We start from the raw sequence: 17,071 nt of genomic DNA on the forward strand, positions 1-17,071 counted from the left end.
ACAGTAGTCTATAGGGACTTAGAAGTAAACTATAAACTGTGATTTCATTAACAAGTTGAAACACTAGTGCTATAGAGAATACATATGGAGATCTATGATTACCGTTATTAAAACTAAGCACTAATTCCTAACTTAAGATACAAAGAATGTCAATTTTAATAATTTATTTTTTGTTTTAATCTAGTAAAACAAAAACTAAGGTAATATGTTGCTCTTTTAAGGCAGCTACTCCTTCATATATACCTCTGGTATTTTGCTTTTGGTGCAAATTAGCCATTCCTTTAGTTTATTTAATTTTATTTCTTTCCTTTGGTTTTATTTATCATAGCAGTTAAATTTCAGTAGGAATGTGTGCTTAGTTCATTTCTGTTTTCTCAAGTTGCGCTACTGGGGATTTGTCTATATTCTTTATTGTTAAAGGCTAAACAGGTAGTAAAAATCTATTTAAATAAGCTCTAATGACACAAGGGGGTTTTTCTTACCTGCATTGACTTTACTAAACAGACACACACACCCAAACCGTTTCAGTGTGGGCGTGTTTGGTAAATATGCCATTTCTACCTTCCTTAAGCCGGGGGAAAATGTGGTGTTTTATTGTTTGTATGAATAAAGAGCAAAAACAAATTTGCCCCCCCTAAAGAAGAGGCCCAACTGTACCCCCCACCCACACACAGACATAATCATAACACAGTGTGGCCTCAGTGCAGGTGCGATCCCACATGGCTCTCTCCAAAACAAAAATTCCCTGAGGGTCTGGTGGAACAACACCTGAATCCCTCATATAGAAGTTAATGAGCAGTTTTAAACAGAAAGTATGCTCTTCCAGCATTTTTATGTATGAAAAACAACTTCAATAATAATTATTATTCAATTATTGTTTTGTGCTTTACATACTAATTTTTATTTGGTAATATGAGTTGAATCATACTCCAATCTGGTCAGAGGTGTCAGTTGTATAACTCAAAACTATACAACACTGCTGGTTTACAGCAAACTTCAGCTCCTAACCAGCTGCAACGATTCCTAGAAATAGATAAATTAAAGTTTGGGATACTTGATTTTGCCTGGTGTGACCCCTAGACAAAGATGGTTTATTTATGTAGCATCATAAACCCATCGTATAAGAAGTAAGAAACAGTAATCTGTAGATTTGAAAGAGCTTACATAAACATTAAATAAAATATTGTTGTGAGAAAGCTGTAGTAAATTATTATATTTCTGTTTTAGTTTAAAAGATCCAAAAGTTTTAGCACATCTCAGGTTTTCAGGGAGTTTGTTCCAACATTGCTACTTCCGTCTTTTTTCCATAGATATTATTGACATACAGACTGTGGCTAACTTATTTGTACGTATTGGAAAGCTTATGCTAAGAGATGTTGTAATAAGGCCTAATCTGTGGTAGGGGGAACGCATAAGCCTCTTTCACACAACATTTCAATCTAAAAACCTGCAAATTTGACCTCTGACCTCCCATTGGCCATTCATAAATCACAAGTGGATATGGTGTTACCCCACAAAGGTAACCAAACACAAGCAAGAGTCAGGTGACTTTACGCATAAAACCTGTCAGTTTCATTAGTTTTAATGACTCTTTTGTACTTTTTATATAATATAATTATGATGTATTTTTCTTTGTTTTGTACTGTTTGTACTTATATATTTATTGTATTTATTGACTAAATTTGAGTTGTTTTAACCTGGTTTTGCGTGAAATCAGTTCCTCTGCAATTTATCATTTTTTAAAAGTTGAAAAACTAAGTTCTAACTGTATCCTCAGGATAATAGATACAATTTTGTCCTTATTTTTAATTGTGAGGATGAAAGATCAAAACATCGCAATACAAAATAAAACAGCTGTCTAGGAGCCAAAACACCTTGAGTTTTTGCTGCTTCTATTTCCATAAGCAGCCATGTTTCAGCAAAGATGCTCAGCGACTGTAGCAGACAGCCTTCATCAACAGTTTCTCCTGATGCTTCCAGTTTTTCTAGAAACTATACTAGTAACTATGGAGATGAGAAACAAACTTCTATATTTTTTTATGTGAGGGAAATTTCACTTTCATGCCAAATATTGCTGAAATCAAACTTGCTGAAATCATTAAGCTGGACTGTATATTATATATATTTTAACTGTTATATTTCCAAAGTAAAACCTTATATAACATGAAGTGAGTTTTAGGAATTAATTTCACCCAGGATCAAAATGATACATTGAGGCTGAAACGCACACATGCATCCCTCCTAATGTTTGGATACAGTATGTGTCTTCAGGTTTGGTGTGTTGCAATTTTTGCTTACTTCATGTTGTCAAACAGGTTCTACTGAAGTGATATATTAATTATCCAGAAATTTAGACTCCCACATGTTTTGTGTCAGGCATTTGATGTTTTACACTATGGTTTAGCCTTATTTAAACAGAAAAACATCCATCTAGGGATAATTTATTGTTGTAATATCAGATATTTTCCCTCTGCTCATTTTGTCTGGGCTTTAATATGGTGGCGAAAGCTCACACGGTCTCTATTTCATCATCACACTTCTTTGCAGAGCCTAAATTCCTCTGCTGGGAGCACAAGCATGCTCACGTTCATCCACGGCACAGGCACTCGACTCTGCTATTTATGATCATGTGCCATGTTTCCGTTCTCTCCCGCCCGCATGACGCTCCTCCCTCCGTGCTTAACCTCACCTCCTCTCTTTAACCTCCCCTCTCACTCGCCTTGTAATCTTAAATAGGTTTCACATGGAGTTGTGGTCAGGCCTTGTTTCTCTTGGCCAAGGCATGTCACTGCAGACACTTCCTCTCAGCCTTTTTGAAGAATGAAATGTTTTATTTCTGGTCGAGGCTTCAGGCTCTGCGCTCCACCACCCCCAACATTGTTTGATTTACGTATTATTTAATTTCCTCTCTGAAAACTGAATGCAACACATCCCTGAATTTTTTAATTTTACTTAAATGCTGGATGGCGGTAATATGTTGCTCTTTGGGCATATTTTAGGAGAGTGATTCATGTAAAGCATAAAGTTCCCCACTAAAGCCAAAATAATCAGTTTCTGTTTTTCTTTCACGTCTTCCTGTATCAATATAATTTTGGAAAGTGTTGTTTCAGGGCGATGCCTTGAACATTCACTTGATTAAAGAAATTATATCCGTAATTTCCGGTACTGCAAACTCCACAAACTGAGATTATACCAAAAGATCTGATTATGGGATGTTTCTTCTTCTGTGGTTTTATAGTTTCTAATCTTAAAACTGTGTTTTAGCTACAACTACTCAGGGTTGAATGACTGATTTTTTTGCTAAGAACACATGTAGGTGTTTACTCAACACTTCCCAAGAATGCAAGTCTTTGCAAGCAGGCTGACATGTGCATGTAGCGTGTGCATGCAGAGTCCGCTGTAGGGGGAGTATGTGTTTGTGTTTGTGCATGCATGCATGGTTGCGTAAAGATTTCCTTCAAAACTTGGATTAATAAACCAAATGCAAATGATTGCATGAGTGTTTGCACACATGCAGTTCTTTATGTGTCAGCCAGGGCGTGTGCACTGTAGGTTATGTGTAAAGGACTTGTAGAGTGATGGAGGAGAGGTTTTTGGTGGGAGGCAGAGCAGAGGGGGAGTTGTCGGAGCTCGCTCCTGTAACTGTAACCGTTTGTGTGCGCAAGAAAGGGGCTGCGGGAGGAGTGGATGTGGCCCACCGTAGACACAAGGGCGGATTGATAGTAAACACACACTCCAAGTCTAGTGGATCTGCAGCCAGCAGCCTGGCTAACAAGCCCTTCATTAAGGCTGTCTGATACACTCACTGAGCACCTTTGTTGAAGTAGGAAGCGAAAAGTACGCCAGACAGATTTGACCTGAGAACGTTGGTATGTGCTGCCAGCAGTCACAAGCTTTTCCCCCTCTCATTCCACCTTGAGAAGGATTTATTTTTGTCATGCTGAACAGGTTGTCCTCTAACTGGTGCAGCTTCTTACCTCCTCCAGGTAAAATATTGAGGCAAAAATACATATTTGCAGTCTTCTTGCAAATAATTCTAGGGTTTTACCTAGCATAATGCAGTAAAAATTACTAAATCTTAGAAATGCTGAAACACTATGCACACCTTTGCTTCTTCATAAGTATTTAGTAGGGAAGGAAGAATCCAGGTGCTTCTGATCAAATGCATTTGGCTTATGAATGTGAAGAGCTGTAAAAATGCAGGAGTTTCGCTGTTCCATAGTCGCATCCTTCCACAGAGAGAAAGGCTTTTGATAAATGTTGACAAATTTAAGATAGCTGCCAAACTTTCCATCTGATTCACCTTAAAGCTTCAAAACGATTCTGGAACAGTAAACTTGGCTCTAAATCATGCATTTATCTGTTAAGCACGGTAAGGAAGGAGTTCACTGCAAAAACACAAAATCTTACCAAGTATTTTTGGTCTAGTTTTTGAGTGCTGAGTCAAGACTAACATACAAGTAACATTTTAAGTAACATTTCTATATCTTGCTGAAATCATTTCAGCCAGATATTAGAAGCTTGTTTCAGGTGAAGAGTTTCTCAATATTTATTTTAAAATGTATTACTGTAGTTCCACTGGGACATTATTTCACTTATATTAAGATATTTTGCCCTTTTTATAAGTGAAATAATCTCCTAGTGGAACAAGCATTATTTCATCAACATAAAATAGTCATTGACCTAAAATAAGCTCCTATATCTTGCTGTAAAGTTACTTGTTTGTTCATTTTACCTTATTTCAAGTACACTTAGATGTTTGATTTGTTGTGTTGTGTGTGATGAGTTGAACTTGTTATGCAACCACAGCTTCCAAAACAACCAGAACTCTTGTTCTTATTACTTGTTGAGAAATAGAAGAATCAAAGGGTTTCAGTGGTCCAGTCAAAGCCCAATCCTCAACCTGATTGAAATGCTGTGGTAGATTCTCAACCTGCATAGAAACAAATTTCTTCAAACTTTATAACCTCGTTTGAGATTGAGTCAATCATACAGTTGAATCATAGAGTGTACGTAGTTACTTAAACCCAGCTTTTCTGTTTTATTATTGTTTAATAAATAATGTGGAATCTTCTGTGTGCTTGAAGATATATTTTGGTGTTTTTAGAACCTGGTATTAGAGGATAGAAGAGAGTTTGTACAGTATTTTCATTGAAACTCTTCCTTATTTCCTGCTGAATGTTTTGCTACTATTTTCTCTTGTTTTATACATTCTGGTTGAGAGTTGTCTTATCTTGCAACAACAGGACGTCACACGCAGACCTCAACATGCTGCCATGTATCACTTTGTGTGTCCAGTGTCTTCTTTTCAGCTCAGTATTGCTGTGTGTAGTGAAGCAGCATGATGTAGGGTATAGCTGTGACTGTAGTCCAGTGACCAGCAGAGCATAAAGGCTGCTGTTGTATTCAGGGTTCTGGGTTGTGGCTCCCTATTGGCTGGAGCAGCAACAGCCTTCGGCACTGAGTGAAAATTAGCCCAGTTTCATTTCATAACCCCATTAAAATGACTTCATTGTCCAAACTCCAATATTCAAGCCAAAGTACAAGATATAAATTAGATGATAATATAGAAACGTTTCCAAAAACCATGCTAGGCACATTTGTCATTAGTTAAACTTGAACTAAGCAGCTATTGGGCCTAAATATCTGGTCAACTCTTTCACATTTGTGGTGCAAGAAAAGTAACATCTGATCTTCAGTTATATAGACCTAAATGAATATAAACTTTCATTAAATATTGTAAATATTATTAAATTAGCCAGATTTGCATTATTTAAAGAATTCCCACTGGGAAGTAGGGAGCAGCCTTTGCAAAACCAAATCTTTTGTATTTAAATTTATCAGTTACTTTGCTGAACTTCCTGTGGTTTTGCTGTTTTCTACCCTATATGCGGAAGCTGATAATGAAGGAAACAACTTCCTGTTCTGCAGAAACATCTCCTTCTCTCCATCCATCCATCCATCCATCCATCCATCCCCCCATCCATGTTTATTGTTTCCATCTTGAAATGTTGGAGGGATTTCAGACACTTTAAATAAATTCAAAATAAAAATTAAATATGAAAACTCAGAACTCTCTAAATTTCTATCTGAGAAAGTTAGAAATTTTTACGATTGTGTAGAAATTCTGTAAATACTTAGAATCACGTCAGACATGAGAAAATAGACTGACAAAGACTTTTGTTATAATCTGTTATAAATATATATATATATATATATAAGTGAAAATGTTGAAGATACTTCTGTTTACAGTAAATTGGTAGGATGATGGCAGCATTAGGGTACAAGGTGTTACTTTGGTTTTTGCTGTCTCATCAAAATTTTCTCTTTGCCTTTAACTTCTATCCTCATCATGACTCAGCAGGTTTTACCTTCAAACTGAGAGGCTCTTGATTACTTTTTTGGGATTTGCTTTGCTTTATGACTGGCTGCGTGCCACCTGCAGGAGCTTGGTGTTCGCCCACCGGAGAGCTGCCAGCGCAGTGCATCGCTTCAGCCCGCCCCATATATTTAAGTGATTGCTGACAGAATTTATGACAGGACTGAAAAATGAAGTCTGCATTGCAATAACATTAAAATAGAGAGTTCTGCAATTTATTTGGCCTGCCACAAGTCAGCAATCTTTGCCACTGACGACACACACATACACACACCCCCACACACGCCTACCATTTCTGTGCATTTGCAGTTTTCTCCCTTCCTCCAGTTTTCCATCACAGGAGCATGGGGGGCCCATCTTTAGGGGTATCAAGGTAATGCTGGGCTTTTGGCTGAGTTCAGGAATGCCTTCACATCTACAAACAGCCCGGCTCTTTGCTCGTCCTGTTTGCCTTTGTGGCTTGGTGTTTTTTAAGGTCCGTACGAGCAAACACTCAGCAGGAAACACTGAGTTGTTGATCGGCCTCGCAGAACAGGATGAATGTGAGGGCTTGTGTGTGTTTTTCACACACCGTTTGTGTATTTCAGATAACTTTTTATTAAACCTGATGGGCGTGGTACAAAACAGTCAAATGCGCTCCGATGCCGCTTGCAGAAGCTTCTGCATAAATAAGAAATTGCAGTTTGATTGTGAGGCAGTGTTTGTCTGTTCCTGTTTGTGGATGTTGCCTGGAAACTTTATGAACTCTCATTGTTCAACATGTGGCATCTCTCTCAGTCGCCACTCTGCATTTGTAAACAGGCGGCGGGGATGCATAGCCTCATTGTTTTGCATCATTATTACTGACAGGCCTAAATGACTTGAATGATGGGAAGCTCTTATACAAAATTAACCCGGCCCTGCGTGTTTACCCTGCCTGAATCGTGCAGCTCATTGGCTTGAAACAGAAGAAAGGGGGAAACAGGCCTCTCACATCCTGACATCTGCAAAGCACCTGTCCCGAGACGTGCATGCTGCGAGCATTCTTGAGCGCGTTCAGACCTCCATTTCTTTCTGCTTTACTCTCCAGCTTTGGAAAAACGCCTTGATCGTCATGTGCTTTAACAATTGACAGTGTTTTTTCCTGTCTCCTACATGTTCATAGTCCGACTCTGGTAGGGATGGCTGAGTATGTCATTCGAGGATAATTTTAGGACACTTATAAAAGAATTTTGTTCATCAGCAACCACTTTGGTGTATCTGCTTTACATTTAAGACAAAAAGCTGTAAAACCAAAGGCTGTCACAACATTGCCTCTTTCTGCATAAGAAACAGATACATTCATAGTCATACTGAACTACATTTTTAACATTTTGCCTCAGTATTGCCAAAAACTTTATTGCATTTTATTGGAATTTTTTGGGATTGACCAGCCTAAAAGTGGTGTATAATTGTGAAGTTGATACTTAATAGAAACACCTTTTGCTGCATGTTTTGCTGAGTCTTGGGATTTTTGTCTGTACTACCTTCACACATCTAGAGACTTTTTGCTGAGAATAGCCTAATAATTAGTCCTAAAATTAAGTACCTCTTCTTTAATTTTAGCTGAATTTAAAGACCCATTTTACACTTCAAATCTGGTATGATTTACAGATCTGTTTTCTAAAGACACAAGACTATTTTTGGGCATGCAAAAGTAAATTCATATTCATGAAAATGAAATAGGAATTTTTATTCTTCTTTTTATTTAAATAACCAATTTAACTTAAGGATTTTGCCAGTGAAGTACTTAACATCAACTCTGCATATGGCTGTGTAAATCTGTCACAATAGTGAGTGCAGTTTGGTGAATGTGTCAGTAATGTAAAGCACTTTGAGTTGTCTAGTCTATTAGTCTATTTTCTAATTAGGGCCGCTTCTGAAGGCAATTGTAATTTTTTCAAATCCAGGTATGTATGAAGATAACAAAGACGTATTTCTTTCTTTAATTCCATCTTTACATCTGATAATCAAAGCGATGTGCGCTTAGAGAATCCATCTAATGAATATTGTTTATGCAGATCTGAATTAATAAATATAAAATTAAATTATTGTATTAGATTTTAATATGAGCAAATTTAACCGGATGTTTTTGTTTCTCAGCCTTTTATAGCTCCATGCCTGGTGTAAACCGCAGCTCTGTGTTGTGAAGTCGATCACATGACGCAGTGAAGTTGACCGCTCAGCCTGACAGATGAATGTCTGTGTCTGTTTCCTGTCCCAGATAACAGCAGTATGCAGAGAGGCCGCCCTCCTGGCCCTGCAGGAGGACATCAAAGCTGCACACATCGAGGCCAGACACTTTGAAAGTGCCCTGAACACAGTGAAGCCTCGAATCCCCGACTCGCTCGTCCAGTCGTACGTCAGCTATCAGCAGCAGCACAGCGGCTTCTGTTTCTTCTGACAACGCCACTTTGGACTCTTTGACACTGCAGTAGCACACATGTTCACTTGCATTCTATGTATTGAATTTTGATCCAAATGTATAGACACAAAATAAAACTGGATATTTTGTGACTGTCATGAATGCTGAAATCCTGTTTTTGTGACAATATTTTTGTGTAATTGTGTTTCATGTTTGATAAGAAAAATATTTCCAAAATTCCATGCTGTATAGTACTTTACAATAACTTGCAAAAGTACTTCAGTGCTTTTTATTGTGATTTTATCTTATAGACAAGGTAGTACATAGCAGTGCAGTTAAAGGGAAAAAAAGCATAGTTTTCACAATTTTTCATATAATCTGAAAAGTGTCTCTTGCAATAGCATTTGTGTCACTTACATTTGATCAAAGCACATATAAGTGTTAGAATGGCCTAGTGAAAATCCAGACTGAGATGCAATTGAGAATCTGTGGTGAGGCTTAAAAATTTGTTATTGAATTGTTAATAAACAATGGACAAACTTTTAGCCTCTAGATGTACAAAAGCTGCTACCATAAGTAAATAAAGTTTATTTATATCAGAGTGTTCACAGACTAAAATCACAACGTACTTTACAAAGAAGTACTGCACTGTAAGTGAAACATATTGCAGTTCTCTAAAGTTTTGACATGGGGGTCTGAACACAAACGCATGTAACTCCTACTACTAAAATACGTCCTTTCTTTTCACCACTTTATGTTGGTCTGTTATATGAAATCCACATAAAGTATATTCTTTAAAGTAGGCAAAGTTTGTTCCCTATACATTCCTACATTCCCAATAAATGGAATAGAATATAAAATATCCTGTATTGTACAATATCATATATATATATATATATATATATATATATATATATATATATATATATATATATATATATATATATATATATATATATATATATATATATATATACAGATTTTTTTTTAGATTTAAGTGTTCATACGCAGTTATTTAATGCATTTAATTAAAAAATAACCTGCTTCTGCTTCCTAAACTTTGCTTCGTGAAGCTGCAGATCAGAATCCACGGGGGAGAAAAACGGTCACGGCTGGTATATTCATCTCATCCATACGTGGAAAATAGGCTAATTGCTGTAATCGTGAGATTTCCGTCCGCACTTCCGACCACTAAGAGTGGGGATCCAGGCGGCCATCTGTCGCGGGATTTGCAGTATCACCAAGAGGTTGGACTTTTACATCCACTCATTACTGCGCCACAAACTCGCTTCAACTCTCAGCTTAAAGCCTATAGATATTTTTATGTTTTTTCTTTTGTTTTTTGTTTTTTTTCCCCCCAAGCATTTGCTGACCCGAATTGGCGCCTGGGGTCATCCATCTATTGATTTTTCCATTTGAATGGGATAAATTGACTTTGTATTGAACTTCCTTTTCTCATGGATCCGGATGTAGCGCATCCGCGACACCAATCAAAGCAGACAGTCAGGAACAGAGGAGCGAGGGGAGGGGGCTGGTGGCAGCAGAGAGGCGCAGAGGGGGGGCAGAGTCTTTCCCCCTGGCTGCAGGGCTGCCTATTTTTTTCTTAAGGTGGTCTCAGACTAACCCGTTTCCGCCTCATGCAAGAAAAAATAAATCAACACATTAACGGAACTTCAGCATGATGCATAAAACTCGCCGCCACGCATTTCATTTCCTCTGATGCCATGCATGAATACGCAATGGGAACATTCTAGGGAGTTCAGAAGACATCCTGTTGATGTGTTCCTCCATAAATCTGTTGGGAAAGTCACGCAAATGAAGTCGGAGCTGTTTAAAGAGAACAGTGACAGTGAAAACTACGACTGGGAGATTGAATGTGGATTTGTGGAAGTCTCAATGTGAGACCTGACGAAATGCAAAGTTTTTCTTTTCTTTTTTTTTTTAAATAGTCCGAAAAAGAAAATGCAGATTGCAGCTTTTGTATATTTGGGTTGATGACATCACAAGAGGCAGTGGGCTCAAGCTGACCCTCTTTCTTAGCCATAATTGTTATGTTTGAGTATCCCAGTCACAGACAAAGAAGAGTAGACATAGCATTGTGCTTTCTTTCAAACATACATGAGTGTGTCCGCCATATTGTGAGAGGCTAATTTGACTTGGGAACATGTAGAAGTTTGCCAGGAAGCAAGGTTTTCTGAATAAAAGAATCACTACAAAGTTTTGTTATGCTACCCAAATAGGTGTTCATTTTGGTTCTAGTAATGGTATCTATTAAGATAAAAAAAACCAATATGCAAATCAAGACAGCACAGGGCAACCAATATGAATCTCACTGACCTTAAAATGGACATAAACTCACTCAATTAATCTCTAAAAATACACCAAATGATTTCGTTTGTAATCACAATATGCTTCAGCTACTCTGTTGGAAAATATTTTATAGTAAAAATGTTATATATCCTATGGAGAATCCCATCAACGGCAAATTTTCAGCCCATTTTCCATGTAAATGGATATGTAAATATTGACAGATCCTAGAAATTGTATCAGGAATTACAGCTAATCTTAATTATAATTTCGAACATCAAAAATAACATTTGTTCAATTTTAAAATCCATTTAAATGCAAATGTTTATTTATACCATAGCATTATGATGAACATAAGTCAAAAAAAAAGAAGGGAAAATATCTTTTGAACCAATATGTTTTCACAGTAGTTACATTACCAAAACCCCCTTTTTAAATACATTACACTTTTTCCTTCCACACAATTTTCTATTAACGTGCCTTGAATTAGCAGCATCTGTGAGCGGACTACTTCTTAACCTGAAAAATTGTTTCTGTAATCATTTTTGTAATATTTTCACTTTTACATCTTGGTATTTCATTAGTTTGTAAGCAATTAACGTAAAAATGAACAGAAATGAAAGTTTAATATCACTCTGTATGTAATAGAACTACAAATTTTTAAAAATGCCAGAGCTGGTACAAAAGTTCTAAAAAAAATTCAATTATGCAGCAAATATTAGCAGAAAGATGATATAAATAAACCACCCGGGGCGCTCATTACATAACTATTAGTCATATTAACCTCATTCATGTCATTAATCATAACAATCGGAAAGTAGTTGTTTCTGCCGCTGCCTGGTCCTCCTCCTCCTCCTCCTCCTCCTCCTCCTCTTCCTCCTCAGCTCAGAATGGAAAACCCGTTCCACCTTAACTCAGCGCGCCCTCTCTCTCCATCGGCCGGCCTTCCACATCTGCCCAATGAATCAGGAGCGGATGCGGTGTATCCTTTTTCAGAGCCGTGAATGGCCAATGGGAGTTGGCTTGTGGAGCAAACACAGAGCGCTTCGTCCCCATTCATTCAGTGCAGAACAGGCCCACAGAGCTGGAGGGAGCGCACGGCGGACGCAGCGTTTTGTTTTTCCTGCTCCTTCCTCCGCACCGCCGCGCAGATTGAACTAGAACTAAAGGACAGAACGCAGTCGGTGCTCCCAGCAGGGTTGGATATAAGCTCTCATTCCTCCTGGACGTGTTTTTTTTTCTCCGTCTCTGCAACTCTGCCAACGGGACTCCTTTAACTCGCATTTACAGATCGGCCTCCACAAGTGCGTAGCAGCTCCCTACGGGTGACTTGTGTCTTTTCTTCATCAGAGCTCCGCCGTGGATTTATGCATGCGCACCCAGCGCTGAACTTTTTCTCCACGCAGACACCGAAAACAAAAGGAATAACGCAGTTAAAGGGATACTTTCGAGCTTGGATTATCAAACTCAATGTTATGCGTTAGACCTCGCAGTCCGCGCTTGGACATTGACCTTTTCCTGTTGGATGGAGTTTTGCTAAATTGTTTGGTTGATGGATTCCACGTTATGGATGCTTGCTTATAGGTAAGCGCTCTCCTGTCGGTTTTTTTTGTGTGTCATTTGTGTTGCGTTTTCGGTTATTTGTTGGTCGATTAAAGCCCAGGAAACACGCTGGGCTCCGGTCTGAACGTCCAGGCACAGTTGCGCACGAATGCCCGGACTTTCCGTAACATTTTCACGGTGTTTTTGGTTGATGGATCTCCATGCCCGTGTCGCTCCGTGACTGCACTGTAATAAACACCCCTCCCCCACCCACGGCGGTTGTTTTCATTCATAAGTTCCTCCGTGTCTCTGGAAGCGTCCCGATCTCTTGACTCCCGAGTGTTTTCCACGGGATCCCGTTTTTATCTCTCCTTCCTGCTCAGATAAACGCGCTTTGCGTTGATCATCCAAACGAGGTGCGCGAATTCACGCAGGAGAACAGACCATGAAAGAGTCTGTTTATTTGCCAAACAGCCAAAAATCGATCTTTTTAGTGTGTTGAGTTAAGCAGACAGAAAGGCTTCATGTGTTTTTGTGTCAGTCCTGCTGCCTTTCGGCCTCCTGCAGGTTGACGTTTGCTTCAGAACACCCTGAAGGCTAAAACTCAAATTCCTGCCCGTATTTATGGTGTAAACATGCACATCACGGGAAATATTTGCACTATAATAACTCCCAAAATCTACTTTGCCAGAACACATTTTAACCCTTCATCCCTCCCAAACAGAGTGAATTTGCCCTGACCTTATTTATTCCCAATGCTGTAGTTTTGCCCCCCATGTCTCTGAGCTTCTCCTCGGTGTTGTAATAGAATACTAAGTGAGGCAGCTCATTTAGTTCCCTTGGATCGTGTCCTCATTTCGTCGCTGCGCTGCATTTAAATGTTAACTAGTCATAGAAATGTAAATGAGGAGGGGAAGTGTTTGTAGGGCCTGTTGAAGTTTGGATCTGTGTGTGTTGGGAAGAAAAGTCTCAAAAAGTCTCGTTAATACTCAACTTTTCCTCCTCACTTCACCGGATCAGAAGTTAAGGACTGTGTAAAGGAGAAATATGAACTTGACATGATTTAATCCTGTTTTTATGATGCAATTTGATAATAATGATAATAAGATGACTGCACTGTGTTTCGGTAACCAGAAAACTCCTTAGAAATGTGTTTTGCCCTTCTTCCATAAGGGCACTGTGTGTTTTCTAGTGTGAGCTCAATCTGATCGCATCTCCTCTGTCCTTTGTCTCTCCCTGGTCCCTTTTCCGGACAGGTTTTCCAATGCATGTCCACGGTGAATGTCGGAAGTGGTGATCCCCCCAGATGGAGCTCCAAAGTCAACATGGCCCCGCCGGATCATTAGTGGTGATCCAGCAGCCTTCCCTCGACACCCGGCAGAGGTCGGATTACGAGCGGGAGCTCCAGCATGCCGCCATTCTCTCCCTGGAACAAATCAAGGCCATCCGCTCCAGCAATGAGTACACAGAGGGGCCCTCGGTGGCTCGGAGGCCCCCAGCACCCCGTGTGGCCCCCAGGCCCCAGGATAAGCAAGAAAGGACCCATGAGGTCATCCTCGTCAATGTGAACAACAACTATGAGCGCCAGCCGTCGGGTCACCACCATCACGGTGGGGGTGGCGTGGTGGTGGTGGCCTCGGGGCCGCAGTATGGAGGCCCCCGGGCCCCGGGACTCAGCCGCTCCACCAGCACAGGAAGTGCTGCCAGCTCGGGGAGCAACAGCAGCGCCTCCTCTGAGCAGGGACTCCTCACACGCTCCCCCCCAATGAGACCCGGTGTGGGCTTGCAGCACCACCACCGGGCAGAGCGACCCATTCGGACTCAGCCCAAACCCAAACCTCTGCTACAGCCGCAGCAAGGACCTCACCTCCACCAGCCGCCCCCGGAGGCTCCGCTCAAGCCCCCGACCAAAGGGAAATCGGACTTTGGGGTCGCGGCCGCCACTGCCGGCCACCAGTTTATCTGCGAGCGCTGTGGGAAGTGCAAGTGCAGCGACTGCACGGCCCCCAGGAGCCTGCCCTCGTGTCTGGCCTGCAACGGCCAGTGCCTGTGCTCGGCGGAGAGTGCGCTGGAGCACGGCACGTGCATGTGCCTGGTCAAAGGCATCTTCTACCACTGCTCCAATGATGACGAGGGGGACTCATGCGCTGACCACCCCTGCTCGCTGTCACGCTCCCACTGCTGCTCCCGCTTCCTGTGCATGGGATTAATGTCGGTACTCTTCCCCTGTCTGCTATGCTACCCACCTGTCAAGGGCTGTCTGAAGGCGTGCCAGGGCTGCTATGACCGGGTCAACAGGCCCGGCTGTCGCTGCAAGAACTCCAACACTGTGTATTGTAAACTGGAGAGCTGGGCCCCACAGAGCCAGGAGAAACCTTCCTGATCGCTTCCTGTGAGTGCGCGCAGGACGCTCCCGATGTGGATCATATGATGACAGTAAAAACAATGACAGTCACAGATTAATGTTTATCAAGCACCTCCCACAGGACTCCTCTTCTGGCTGCAGAACACGAAGGAGCTACAAAGGAGTAACGAAAACCACTCAATTATTTTTCATTTTTTTGCTTTTCTCTGGATCAGGACCATGTTTTTACAGACCAGTGTTTGCCTTAATTCTTTCTCTGTCTGTCCCCCAGCTCCCTGAATAACACTATTTTTTTATTCTAATTAAAAATGAAAAAAGTGCTTCTTCCGTTTGAGGCTGGCAGTTTCTTCCGGCCTGTGCCTGTTGGGGGCTGCCTCCCACCAAATCTGTGAAGGACGATCTGTTTTAGGGCGATTATGTAGCTGTTACCTGGTGTTCGTAGCAGACAGGTTTGTTGCTGCCACAGTAAAGCCGTGGCTCCTCTGCTTGTGTTGCATTAACAAAAGCACATCCATCTCATAGTATTCTCCACTTGGATATGTTTCTCCTTCCACCCATCTGGACTGTTCACACTCATTCTGTGGCATTTTCCCATGTTTCTTTTTTATTTGTGTAAATTGTATGCTCCGTAAGAGGAATTTTGGCTATTTTAAAAAAAAAAGAAAGAAAAAAAATGTCTGTCAAACATTTTTTTTGTTGTAAAAAAATATTTATTATGTGAAGCTCTATTATTTTATGATATTTATTGCAAGAGACAGTCTTAAATTTACTCATGTCTGAATATAACAAAATATCAAAAATACTTACTGAAAATTAAAGGGTGGCACAAAAGAAAACTATGTTAACTTTAATGCAGAAAATATATTAATTAATGAAAAATATGGTGCTGTGTGGTGTCTTGATTGAGAAGATGGGACTTGTAACTGATTTTGAAGAAGTTTTCTGCATTTGTGTGCGTGTGTGTGCATGCAGGTGTGTGCGTGTGTGTTTGTGAGGGGGATTTCTGGCAAAACAAGAGCAACATGCACAAACATCTTGCAACTTGAAAGCAACTGTTGACATTCTCAGAAAGGTTTTTTGATGTGATTCTCCACAGCAGGGTTGAAATTTAAATGGCACAGGTCACTAAAATGATTAGCTTAGCATCTCTACATTATTCTTTTACAAAAACTATGTGGGTCGCTTACACCAGCCAAACGAGTCACCACGAAACTATGCTCTGTAGTTTATTCCCGAAACTTTAGTGCAGCTATATTGGGCTATTCCCAATTTCCCAAATGGTCTCCACGTTGCAGGAAGGCCTTGCAGGAATAAGAGCGACCATTACAAGTAGCTGGAGCCACCTGTTCAAAGATAATAAACCCAGGCTATCAATGCTTTGCTTTTATGGCACGGTTCCTGCACTAAAGGCAACGACAGGAGCCAGTCCAGCCACCACCCAGACCCAAGCACCCCCCTACTCCTGTTTTTTTTTTTTTTTGTCAGTGAATTTATCACTTTGGAAGTCCGTTGACCCCTCCAGCCCCCACAGCTACTAACTGACACCCACACACTTCTGCACCTCCGGGCCCCTAGGGGATGAGATCATCACTTTGAGTGTTGGTTGGTCAGGAAGAAGCAACAGCAGTTTGGGAAGCGTACACTTCACCCTGGAAATTCCTCTGGGAACAGAACAGAAATGTCCCCCAGCTGGATTTGCGACATGGTGGCGATGTTGCCCTACATGAAACATGTCTGGGGATCTTTGGATTCAGCACTTTAGAAATAAATGGTTCTTCTTGAAACTAAAACCCAAGTAGACAGGAAGTGTCTTGTTTTGTTGCTCAGACTCAAATCCACCCTCCCCAAACGGGCCTTCTCTCCTCAGTGCGCTTTTGGTGGAATGTACCTTTTGTTGCCTTGAATAGTTAAAGAGTGGATTAGCGATTTGTCAATTTCCTGCTACCTTTCAGTCTGGTAATTTGAGCCCCCCATTTGCTCCTGGCTTCTGGGTGATAGCAAACAATAGGAGGCCTCTTTTTTCTTTTTCTTTTTTTTTCAGGTTTCACTGTAGTTCCTCTACGGATTTAGGGTTGGGGGTGTATGGAGGAGATCT

The 17,071-nt window shown here is 40.6% G+C and overlaps 2 protein-coding genes across 2 annotated transcripts in view; both read left to right on the plus strand.

Annotated features, from left to right (window-relative positions):
• spata5 (spermatogenesis associated 5) overlaps window positions 1-9,594 on the plus strand; it is a 115,758-nt gene extending 106,164 nt beyond the window's left edge. The window contains 1 exon segment of the mRNA XM_005807803.3: window positions 8,622-9,594. Within this exon segment, the coding sequence (XP_005807860.2) occupies window positions 8,622-8,801 (180 nt within the window). The 3' untranslated portion in view covers window positions 8,802-9,594.
• A 2,405-nt stretch (window positions 9,595-11,999) lies between these two features.
• On the plus strand, window positions 12,000-15,857 carry spry1 (sprouty RTK signaling antagonist 1). The gene is made up of 2 exons (XM_005807792.3): window positions 12,000-12,653; window positions 13,868-15,857. The coding sequence occupies exon 2, from the start codon at window positions 13,918-13,920 to the stop codon at window positions 14,992-14,994; it is 1,077 nt and encodes a 358-aa protein (XP_005807849.1). The 5' UTR covers window positions 12,000-12,653; window positions 13,868-13,917; the 3' UTR covers window positions 14,995-15,857.
• Window positions 15,858-17,071: the final 1,214 nt, after the last annotated feature.

The sequence above is a fragment of the Xiphophorus maculatus genome, chromosome 23 (genome assembly GCF_002775205.1).
Source record: "Xiphophorus maculatus strain JP 163 A chromosome 23, X_maculatus-5.0-male, whole genome shotgun sequence".
Classification (NCBI taxonomy): domain Eukaryota; kingdom Metazoa; phylum Chordata; class Actinopteri; order Cyprinodontiformes; family Poeciliidae; genus Xiphophorus; species Xiphophorus maculatus.